Source organism: Haplochromis burtoni, unplaced genomic scaffold, assembly GCF_018398535.1.
Source record: "Haplochromis burtoni strain Fernald_Lab_line unplaced genomic scaffold, NCSU_Asbu1 Contig_719, whole genome shotgun sequence".
Lineage (NCBI taxonomy): Eukaryota > Metazoa > Chordata > Actinopteri > Cichliformes > Cichlidae > Haplochromis > Haplochromis burtoni.
Window position 1 is genome coordinate 97,220 of NW_024583080.1, and position 11,654 is coordinate 108,873.

General features: G+C 38.5%; 1 protein-coding gene across 3 annotated transcripts; it reads left to right on the forward strand.

Annotated features, from left to right (window-relative positions):
• The first annotated feature begins 3 nt into the window (after positions 1-3).
• Positions 4-11,261, forward strand: ap3m1 (adaptor related protein complex 3 subunit mu 1). 3 transcript variants are annotated; one of them, XM_005950135.3, is made up of 9 exons: positions 4-110; positions 6,459-6,736; positions 9,056-9,227; positions 9,347-9,484; positions 9,602-9,687; positions 9,767-9,900; positions 10,030-10,237; positions 10,452-10,596; positions 10,711-11,261. In XM_005950135.3, exons 1-9 carry the CDS (start codon positions 74-76, stop codon positions 10,809-10,811), a joined length of 1,299 nt encoding a protein of 432 aa, XP_005950197.1. In that variant the 5' UTR covers positions 4-73; the 3' UTR covers positions 10,812-11,261. The 3 variants fall into 3 exon arrangements, with proteins under 3 accessions (XP_005950197.1, XP_042071366.1, XP_005950198.1); XM_042215432.1 differs by lacking the exon at positions 4-110 and adding an exon at positions 247-406; XM_005950136.3 differs by lacking the exon at positions 4-110 and adding an exon at positions 5,724-6,113.
• The last annotated feature ends 393 nt before the right edge of the window (positions 11,262-11,654 follow it).

Below are 11,654 nucleotides of genomic sequence, written 5' to 3' on the forward strand. Positions count from 1 at the left end.
TCTCCGGGGAATGGCTCGCAGGCAATAGTTCCCTCCCGCCTTTGCAGAGCTAGACCAATCAGAAGCCTGAAATATGACGCCGTGCAGGGTTAACGTGAAGCGATGGCAAGGTAAGGAGCAACTTTAGTCACCTCTCATTTCTTTTTATATCTATATCTATATATATATATATATCTCTATATAGATAGATAGATAGATAGATTTTATTTTTTTAATTTTTTTTTGGGAAAATGGGAAATAAGTGCGGCAGCAGTTAGTCTTAATGAATCATTCTCGAAGGAAAAAAAACATTCTCGTTTGGTTTTTGGCTGGGTTTTGTCCCACACTGCTTCAATAATTTTGAGTTTCGCGGTCTGGGGAGGCCAATCCATGACTGACAGTGCTCCATCATGGTTTTTCTACTCAGGTATGTGTGTTTGGATCATTGCTAAAAAAAAAATGAAAATGCTTTCCAGGTGTTAGTGCATGGTGGATCAAAACATGATGGTATTTTTCTGCATTAATGATATCAATGATTTTAACAAGCTCCCCAACAGTCTAAGGAGCTTGGAAAGAAAAGCGTCTGGACTTCTTTAAGTTGCTTGAAGACGTTTCACCTCTCATCCGAGAAGCTTCTTCAGTTCTAAGGTCAAATGGCCGAGAATCCCAGATTTAAACCCAGTGGGAGTATTCTCCCCCCCAAAGAGGGGCAAAAGGACCTTCTGATGATCCTCTACCTAATCACGTGTGCCAATACTCCCACTGGGTTTAAATCTGGGACTCTCTTCAGTCCACTTCTGGTGTAATTTGGCATACCTCATTTCGCTCTGCCACCTTTCCCATGAGAATATTTGTGATGAGCCTTTAGTGAAATATATTTGGAGATGGATTAACTAAAGTGTCAGGTTTTTGCTGCATTTTTTTTCTTTCAATTGCATTTTTATAACTTCCAGATAATGTTCATCTGCTGTAGATAATTTCTTTTAGGCCTGGCACTTCTTTTTTTGCAGAGTTTCTTTAGATCTTTTAAAGACACATAGAACACAATGCAGTGACTCCCTGTAATGAAAAAGACGCAAAACATAACGAAACAAAAAACATTTTTTTCCCAGCACAAGATGTCTTATGAAACTTTTACCGCATCTATCTAGCCATCTGTCTATCTTAGGAGTATCATACATGCTAAGAGAAGACCGGGATACATTAAAAGCTAGTCTAAATAACTTTCTTTAAAAGGTTCTAACAGTGAATAAAAAATATAACAGCTTAATTTTAGGTTATAGGGTATACTGTCTATCTTTGCCGAGGAATGGTCGGAAAGCGTAAAGGAAGCGCTGACCGAAATCCTGCAAGACTCTACTGAGGGAAACAAAACTCCAGACCCCCAACACGGCGCCGGGCTATAGCTGTCCGTAAATATAGCCTGATGAAAAAGCCGGAAACTTTGTTATCAAAGTGCGGCTCGAGTTAACGCCGAGGTTGCTTTGGTATTTAAACCACCCAGGATATTGGTTTAATAATATGTAGGCTTTGACTTTCTGATTTGTTTTCTTGTTGTACCGGCTTCGTTGCGTTTACGTGTTGGTAGATCTGCAGGCGTCTCCTGAGCTGCTCGGGGAGTTGTGCAGCAATTTTTGGTTCAAAAGTTGTTGTTTTTCTTTTGTTTTTTTGTTTTTTTTAATTGAGCAATTGCAAAATACAAACTCGCAAAGAGGATAACACAGGTAATAATACAAATAAGAATTTGGAACAGTACAAAACATACAGCATTAGGGGAAAATTAAAGAGAAACACTTTTATTTTTATTTTTTTAGAAATTCTGCCTCAGGATAAATGGTATTTAAAGATTTTTGTTGAGTATTGCAGCATCGACAGCGATCAACTCGAAGGAAAATGACGACGGAGGCAAAAATGTCCTTAATATTTTGGGAACTTTATTCCTCATCAACATGCGGCAAAACTTTTCTCATGGGTGCCATTTTCGTTGTGGTATACTTTTTTCTTAGGGCGTGATGACGCAGCATCCGTGCTCTTACAATGAAACAGTGCCTCCTTGTGGTGGCAACTAAAATACTGTCTCTGTTAAACCACAGTAACCATAATGCAGTTAAACACTGTACAACATGAGTACACACAATGAATATCTTAACAATTTTGAATAAAGAATTTGGACAGGTCGCCAGTCTGCCGCAGGGTGTACCCCGCCTCTCGCCCTATGACAGCTGGGTTAGGCTCCAGCACCCCCCCCCCCGCGACCCTGAAAAGGGTAAGCGGATGGATGGATTTTAAAGCGTGTTTCTTTAACTTTAGGTAGAATAGGCCATTTCATACATTTCGAGTAAACTTTATCAAATCTATTTGAAGTAACTCAACTAGAACCATTCCAAGTAACCATTCTATCATAGCTATGGAATATTTTGCCTTTGATGAAACTACTAATAAATTAGGGTGACCATATTTTGATTTCCAAAAAAGAGGACACTTGGCTCAGTCGTGAAGAACTTGCTTAAAGAAACACATTTAAACGATGCCTTCTCCGTGGGGTTAATGAATTGTGAAATAAAATATGTCATACAGGCTTTTACAAGTCATCTTTTTGCTTCAGTTCTATAAAGTTTTGTTTTTTGTTTTTCATCTATTGCCTGGCTTAGTTTGTGCTCCAGGGCCTATTTCTTGTTTCAGTTACCTATTTTCAACTTGAAGGGGAGTCAGGAGTTCCACATGTTTATTTTTCTGCTCCCGTATCATTCTATCAATCTCAAATTTGTTCTCAAGATCTTTGCATTTTTTTCTAGAACCAACTATGACCAGTGTTGGGCAAGTTACTTTGAAAAAGTAATTAAAGTTACTAGTTTCTTCTTCTTTTCTTCCTCCTAGCGTTTTTCCCGCTCGGTTGCAGGGTCCACTTTTCTGCAAATTAAAGTTACTAGTTACTACTTCAAAAAAGTAACTATTGCGTTACTTTAAAAAAAAAATGTTTAACCCTCTGGGCTCCACGGTATAATTGGCCATTTTTTCCTCTACTTTTGATTTTCCCTCTATTTCACCTTTAAAAACGATTTACTTTGCCTTGTTTGGTATCATTCTTTTAAGCACAACCTCACGTGTCTGGATTTACAGTTATGTTTTCATTTAGACATACTGTATTAACACCTTATAAGTGCGGCAGCAGTTAGTAGTCTTAATGAATCATTCTCCAGGATTTTTGAAGGACATTCAAATCTCTTGTTTGGTTGTTGGCTGGCGTTTGTCCCACACTGCTTCAATAATTTTGAGTTTCGGGGTCTGGGGAGGCCAATCCATGACTGACAGTGCTCCAAGGAGTCCAACAAATAAAAACATATGTTCAAGACGAGATTATTGGCTTGTCTCTCAAATAATAACAACTTATGTTACTAAATGTGAAACCCAATCAACCCCACTTACTGATCACTGTCTAATAAGTCTCTCGTTATCCTTATATAGACAACAAAGGGCTGAAAGCATATGGAAATTTAATAATAGTTTATTGCAGAACAAAGACTTCTGTACACAAGTTAAAAAAATAAAATTAGAAATTGATGACATGATGATGTCTAATGTTGGCAAATGGAAATGGTTCAAATACAGTGTTAAACAACTAGCTATAGAATCTGGGAAAAAGTATCAACAGAAAAATCAAATTGAACAAATACATTTGCAATGTGGTAAGCCTGATATAACTGCAGAAGAGTCAGAAAGCTTACAATCTTTACAAACACAACTAGACGATGTGTACCTGGAAAAAGCTAAGCGAGCATATGTGAGATCTAAAGCCAAGTGGATTGAACATGGGGGGGAATCATATTAATTGAATTTTATAACCTAGAGAAACGTAGACAAAGGAAAAAAAAAAAACTAAATTGAGTAAGGATGGCACTATGATAGAGAAAATGTGTTCATTTCTTAAGTAAAGAAATGAACACATTTTATAATAATTTGTATAAGCAAAAAATTCAAAAAGAGAATGCAGATATTTGATCTTTGATGTGATCAAAAATCGGGTAAAAACAATTAAATGAGGAAGATAAATTATTGTTAGAAGAAGATTTGAACATAACTAAAATAGAAATGGCCCTAAAACAACTGAACTTTTGTCACTTTTTGGAAAACAGCATGAGGTTGATTCCTGTGAAAAATGAAGTTAAATATTTTGGCATTTATTTAAATAAAGACATTAAAATTAGAGAGTCAAAAAACCTGAAAGACAAAATCGATGCTATGTCCAAAACACTAAATCATTGGTTAACGAGACACATTGCAATTTTTGGACGCAATTTATTATCAGAGTCAGAGGGTGTTTCAAAGATGATTTACCCAGCTTATTCATTATACATTACCCCACATAGTATTAAAAAGATTAGCTCCGTAATCAATCAATTCATTCGGCGTTATAAAACACATTACATTAAAAAAATCACAACTGGTCAAAGAATACACCAAAGGAGGTATAAGGACCATTGATTTTCAATCAGTGGTTGGAGTATTTAAAATAAATTGGTTAAAAGTCTTTATATTAAAGCCTGACTCCATGTGGTTTCATATCCCCAAAAATATTTTCAAAAAGGTGGGAGGGTTGGCTTTTCTCCTGAAATGTGATCTTAATATATCGAAGTTGCCGGTCAAACTGTCAGAATACCATAAGCAGGTCTTGTCTTATTGGAAGATGGGTTTTTCCCATAACTTCACGCCCCATGGCTCCACCTTGTGGAATAACAGGACCATTACAATTAATAGGAAGTTATTATTCATTAAGGAGTGGTATGAAAAATAGATAATTTTTATAACAGATTTACTTGATGAGAAGGGGCAGTTTCTCGAATTAGGTGTTTTTAAAGTCAAGTTTAACATTCAGTGTTCCCTTAGAGAATATAACAGAGTTTGCAATGCGATCCTTCTACCTGTGCTGAATTTGATGCAAAATCATTTCCATTATAAGGACAAATAAGTTTACCTTCTTTACAGTTAAATCAGATTCCTTTAATCAATAAAAAGTGTGGTAATAAAACCATAAATAAAATGTTTAAAAATATATTATTTCACGATTTTAACAAAAACACAAAATTAAAAGGGCGTTATTTCAAAATAACAAACAAATAGGCCATTTCAAAAAATGTGTATATCCCACCCAAAGTTGAAGAAATGCGATTTAAAATAATTAATGGGTATTACCCAGCAGCAGAAACGCTTAAAAAAAGGTTTGGATTTGAGATGGAGCCATATAAATTTGTTTACAAAAAGAAGAAAGCATTGACCACTGTTTTTTTTTTCTTTTTTTTTTTTCCTCAGTAACGACTAAATTTTGGCAGGATTTGGTAAACTGGATGAGTTACTCTAACATAGGTTTGTACAATAATGATAATCTGTCAAAGGAACTTGTCATGCTTTGTAACATTGTAATAATTATGGGCAAATACCATATCCATAAGTGTAAATGGCGAAACAAAAAACCTTCCCTGAATGGGTTGAACATTGAATTAAAGTCACTTAAGACTCATGTGAAGATGCTGCTTTGATATGTGAAAATGTGACCCAGTTTCTATCCTTTTAATGAATGTGCCCTATGTATGTAAAAAGTAAGCCTCATGTATGGAAAAATGTTGTTAGAAAAAAAAAGTGAAATGTCATAAGAATGGCCTTCACATATTTATATTCTAACTGTTCTTTTGTTTTCTTTTGTTTTCTTTTCCTATTTTTTGGGGGTGGGGTTGGGGGGCTTTTTTCGATGTTATTGCACCAATTTTATCTCCCATTGAGAGTTTGTAAATTTGTGCTAAGTCTAAATTTAAAAAACAAACAAACAAAACTGAGGGAAACAAGCCCCGGTCCCTCCACACGGCGCCGGGTTATAGCTGTCCGTAAATATAGCCTGATGAAAAAGCCCGAAATCAGTGCGGCTCGAGTTAACGCCGAGGTTGCTTTGGTATTTAAACCACCCAGGATAATGTTTTTAATAATATGTAGGCTTTGACCTTCTGATTTGTTTTCTTGTTGTACCGGCTTAGTTGCGTTTACGTGTTGGTAGATCTGCAGGCGTCTCCTGAGCTGCTCGGGGAGTTGTGCAGCCATATTGGCTCAAAAGTAATAATCTTGGCACAGAGGAGTGGAGTCAGCAGGTAAAACTTTTTCTTTTTTTATGATTTGTGATTGTTTTCAGGCTATCAAATATATTTAGAGCTGCCATGCGGCTGTTACGTCTCTCACTGTCAGGTTTATTGATCACATTTAAGGTTAATTGCAATGTGACTCTTATACCTGAGGTTAAAGTTAGTTTGAGAGGTTGACTGTAGGAAGGTAAATGTTAAAAAGTGACATCGCTTTGTTTTGATTTGCGCAATATCGGGTAACTGTCAGGATTTATTTATTTTAAAATCTGCTGATTTTATCCTTGCCTGTCACTCTTAGTTAATAACTGAGCACAACCAACAATAACAACAACAACAATCACTTCATTGTTGCAGCTGAGATGATCCACAGCCTGTTCGTCATTAATCACTTGGGAGACATCTTCCTGGAGAAACACTGGAAGAGTGTCATCAGCCGAAGTGTGTGCGATTACTTCTTCGAGGCAAGGGAGAAAGCAGTGGATCCAGAGAATGTGCCCCCTGTCCTCCAGACCCCACACCACTATCTCATCTCCATATACAGGGGAAAACTCTTCTTCCTCTCTGTCATCCAGACTGAGGTCCCTCCACTGTTTGTCATCGAGTTCCTGCACAGAGTGGCGGACACATTTCAGGTGTGGTTTGAGCGCTGTGTTCTTCAAGTCTTTGATTGTGTCTAGAAGAAGTAAGACAGATTGTGGTTCACATCAAGTGATCAGATTTCACTTCCCCTTAGCTGATGGTCTGGAAGAATGCAGTTAAGGAAACAAAAGAGATTGTACAGTTAAGGAGGAAGGTGTCATTTTTACTTTCCTATGTGAGATTTTGGAAAATCGTTCAGAGTTGTTTTAACCAGCTATTAAAACGCATAAACCGTGTATCATGTGCAAGTAAGAATGTCAGTGCCTGGGCCTATACAAATGGGAAACCTTAGATGATTCAAATATGGTAGTTATTAACTGAGCATAACAAAAGAAGTTTCTGCCTTCTTCTCTCATATGCTTCTGAACGGACGCCCCATTCGGTCTCCAGTTATAACCCAGAGACAAATTATTGGTCTTGTGGGGAAGTGCCTACAAGAGTGACATCAGAAGTTCTGTGAACATTTGATCTGAACCGTGTCACTTCCTTCCACTGACCTGCTGGAGTATCACCGTTTCTGACACAGTGGAGGAAATCCACTGCGTTTCACCAGTGTGCATCAGAACAGGACTCTGAGGAAGGGATCCATTTGTGAGAGGAGTGTGGCGCTGCTCAAGAAGCTTCAATTTTAGGATTTGACAGGTGCACACTCACCTTCAATACAAGTGCAGTACTCAAGAAAAAAAAAGCCACACATGTGCATGAAACATCTTAAAGCAGTCTTCTAGTCAAACTGTGGTTGTTAATCTACACGGGGAGTTTGTTTTGTTTTTTTTTTTCTTTTCATGACTTGAGGCTTTTAAGGCATTGCCTGCTCTAAGGCAACCTAAGCAGCCCGTTAAAACTACACAAAGCCTGTAGTGACACTTTGTGTTACGGTCAAACCCGGGGAACAAATGTGTCTCACCATTTCGCACTCCCTATAAATTAGAAGTCAAGTGTTTAGTTACTCTTTGTGACCAAGGAAGTAAATCTACACACAAATGATCGAGGGACACATTTCCAGAGAGTCACCAGGTTAGAGTACAACATTACAACATCAGAGAAGAGTGTGTGAGTGTGTGTAGGCAAGTCTTGGAGAAAATATTCATGTTAAGGAAGTAAGAATATAAAATGATCCTTTTTACAGAAAAGGTTTCTGGTGTGTTATATGGACATGATGGCAACAGAGGCCAATACTCATTTTATTTTATTTTATTTTATTTTATATTTTTTTATCTTGTTCATTATTGTGTCTTTTGTATCATGTTAACAAAGTAATCTTTCCACCAGTGCATCCTAGAAAGCTTTCCACTGTTCCCTTATTCATGAAGGTTCGCCACTGCAGGTGGAGCCGCATATTTGTTTTGGTAGATTTTTATACCGGATGCCCTTCCCGACACAACCCTTCCAGGTGTTCCTGTCTTATTCAGGTCTCAAACCAGGGAGCAGACATAATGTGTTAACTCTACACTATGAAGCCACGAGAAATGCATCAGAAAACAATCTTCCTAAAAATAAAAAAATATATATAATTATATAATTAAAAAGAAAAAACCATTGTATTTCTATTACAATAAAATAATGCACAGGAATGATCCATGGATGCAAGTATTGAGTAAGATAAAATGTACCTGCTGTAAAAATTAAAGGAGGTATATAAAAATATAATAATTACATTTTTGGCTCATCCAGCCTAAGGAGTCATGGGGCTTGTACATTTGCCCCTCTGTCCACCATAAGAATCGTTACTACTCCATCAGTATTGGTCAGATTTAAGTGAAGCTTGTTCCGAGCGAGCACTTAATGGGACTTCATCCATCCTGTGTTAAAGATCGAGGTTGTTTGTTGATTTATCACCACATTTTCCAGATTTTCACACTATAACCTTCATGCACACTTAACAACTTATCAGTTTCACCAAATTCCTGCTCTTGAAGTGTTGAATCCAACCCATCTAGCAAAGTTGTTTACATAAGATTCTCAATGTTGATAGATTTTGCTTACACAAAACGATAAAGGACTTTGTGAAACAGCAAAAGTTGTGAAATATTGTGTTGTTACCACTTATACCATGCATACCACTTCTATCCTGCTGAAAGATGATCATGATCCTATTGGTCATGGAGAGAGTGGTCCGATTGGTTGACTTTTTATGGCCTTGGTCCTGGTGCTTGTGCTGTAGATGATGCGGAGAACAGTGGCATCGTCTAATATGAACATCCATACGGATACATCTCTGATGGGCCCCAGATGGCTTGCTTGTGTATAAGTGCTTGAAAAACATCTACATAAACTTTTGGCTTTGGTGTAACGGGCAGCTTTGTTGACAGGACTACTTTGGAGAGTGCTCCGAAAGTGTGATCAGTGACAACGTGGTGATAGTTTATGAGCTGTTGGAGGAGATGCTGGACAATGGATTTCCACTAGCAACAGAGTCCAACGTCCTCAAGGAGATGATCAGGCCTCCCAACATCCTGCGATCAGTCGTCAACACGCTAACAGGTAACTGGAGGTCACCCTGACTTTGGAGTGTTTACCAACCTCTAAACTAAAGTACAAGTAAACTCTGCAGTGTTAATGTGTACATTTGTGGCTTCACCTTGGTTTTGTTTCTTTTTCAGGAGGTAGTAATGTTGGAGAAACATTGCCACAAGGTCAGCTGTCAAACATCCCATGGAGGCGGGCTGGTGTCAAATACACCAATAATGAGGCGTATTTTGATGTGACAGAAGAGATAGACGCCATTGTGGACAAATCCGGTACAAACTGACACTTATTTGTATTTGATCAGCACATATTATATTGCTGGATATTTTGAAGTCCCTTTTCTTCATGTAAGGTTTCATAGGTGAGATTTATCGCTCCTCCTTTTCCAGGTACGACAGTATCTGCAGAGATCCAGGGTGTAATTGAAGCCTGTGTGAAACTCAGTGGGATGCCTGACCTGACGATGTCCTTTATGGTGGGGTAACTTCCTCTCAGTCTTTTATGCCTAACCGTCAGTGCTTTGCTTTTTTAACACTTCTCGCTGTTGATGACAGAATCCTCGGCTTCTTGATGACGTGAGTTTCCACCCATGCGTGCGGTTCAGGCGCTGGGAGTCGGAGCGTGTCCTGTCGTTCATCCCACCGGATGGAAACTTCACGCTCATGACCTATCACATCAGCTCTCAAAAGTAAGCGTGGGCATCATTTCTCACTTGGAGATGAAATAATTCAGATTTAATTGACTTAAATAAGAACATTCACACCACCAATCATTCAGGTTTATTGTAGCCATTGTTTTTTTTTATGTCCTTCCTCAGTCTTGTAGCTATTCCAGTGTATGTGAAGCAGAGCATCAGTTTCTTTGAGGCAGGATCTTGCGGTCGCCTCGACATCACCATTGGACCCAAGCAAACTATGGGGAAGACAGTGGAGGACCTGAAAGTCACTGTCCACATGCCCAAGGCTGTGCTTAATGCCAACCTCACAGCCTCACAGGGAAACTACACCTATGACTTCACTACAAAGGTAACCAGCCACCACAAAGGCTGTCATGAGCAGTAACACAGCAGGAGTGAGCTAAGCGAGCAGTTAGGATGCGTTTTGCTTTACTACAAACCTGCACACAGGTGTGCTGAATATCAGTCACCAAAAGCCTGAGAAGGTCCTGTCCTGGTCCAGTTGTGGATGTTTTGGAGACACTAAAATGAATAAAAAGCATTTATTTTTCCTCTTTTGATAGTTGTTGGTTTGGGACATTGGTAAGCTTAACCCCCAGAAGCTTCCCAACTTGCGAGGCAGTCTGAGTATGCAGACAGGAGTGCCTAACCCTGAAGAGAACCCCTCACTCAATATTGACCTAAAGATCCAGCAGCTGGCCATATCAGGTAATCTATCAAAGCGTGACTTCAGTCAAGTTTGAAATTTAAAACCGTCGATCCCTTCAGCCCTGTTATTTATCTTCCTTGATTTATATTACACTGCTCTCCTCCTCTGTGCAGGTCTTAAAGTGAGCCGTCTCGACATGTACGGAGAGACGTACAAGCCATTTAAAGGTGTCAAATATGTGACTAAAGCGGGCAAATTCCAAGTGAGGACCTGAGCAGTTACTGTCAGAGGTCAGCAATCCAACATGCCAAATAGAAGTTTGCCGCACCGCTGACTCAACTATCCAATAAGTCTTACATATCCACCTGCTCATTGTAATTAATGAACAATTCTGCATTTTTTTTTAGGTTATTTATTTTGTTTAGCATCATATTTGTATGAACTGATGGTTTTTGCAGCTTGTAAAGGGAAGCCTTAATAATCAGCGTGACTTAATTGAAGTGCTATTAGTTTCTATCCAGTTTGAATGTGACTCGTTCCTTTCTGTCTTTTAATTTTTTTAAATCCAACACATTTTGAGTGTTGCCTAAGGGGAATATTTTGGTTTGAAAAAGGAGATTTACAGCTCACTGCCACGCTCACCACTGCACCTCTGCACCTAAATTAAGTTGCCTGCATGTTGCCTGAGAATAAACCGACTTGCCTTTAAAAACTTTTTTTTTTTTCGTTAGTCAGTTTTATAAAGATATTTTTATTTTTGAAAGATAAACTCTTTATCTACTTTCTGAGCAGCTGAGGTGTCTTCACGCCCTGCTGGTGTTTTGCACTCCCTCTCTTATGTGGCCTTTTTGGAGGAGCTTCTGATGCTTCTTATAGCACAAAACGTCATGTTTTGGATGCCAGAGGAAATTGAAACAAAAAAATGTATATCCTCCATTCAAGTGTGGTGAAGACTTGTGTGGTGGTCATCGTTTGATGATCAGTGACTCAGACGGGTTATCGGGAACACTTCTGTCTGAAGTCCACAAGATCCTCAAATAACCTCAATTCCAGCTTCTTTACTCAGCACAGCATTTGCACAATCAATTGTTTATGTGGGAAATACTACTTAAAGCTC

What these genes read in the sequence shown, in the direction of transcription:
- ap3m1 (XM_005950135.3), top strand. Translation starts at nt 74, where the DNA reads ATGACGCCGTGCAGGGTTAACGTGAAGCGATGGCAAG. An exon ending in TAACGTGAAGCGATGGCAAG is followed by an intron (nt 111 to 6,458) that starts GTAAGGAGCAAC and finishes TCATTGTTGCAG; the next exon opens with CTGAGATGATCCACAGCCTG. An exon ending in TATCACATCAGCTCTCAAAA is followed by an intron (nt 9,901 to 10,029) that starts GTAAGCGTGGGC and finishes GTCCTTCCTCAG; the next exon opens with TCTTGTAGCTATTCCAGTGT.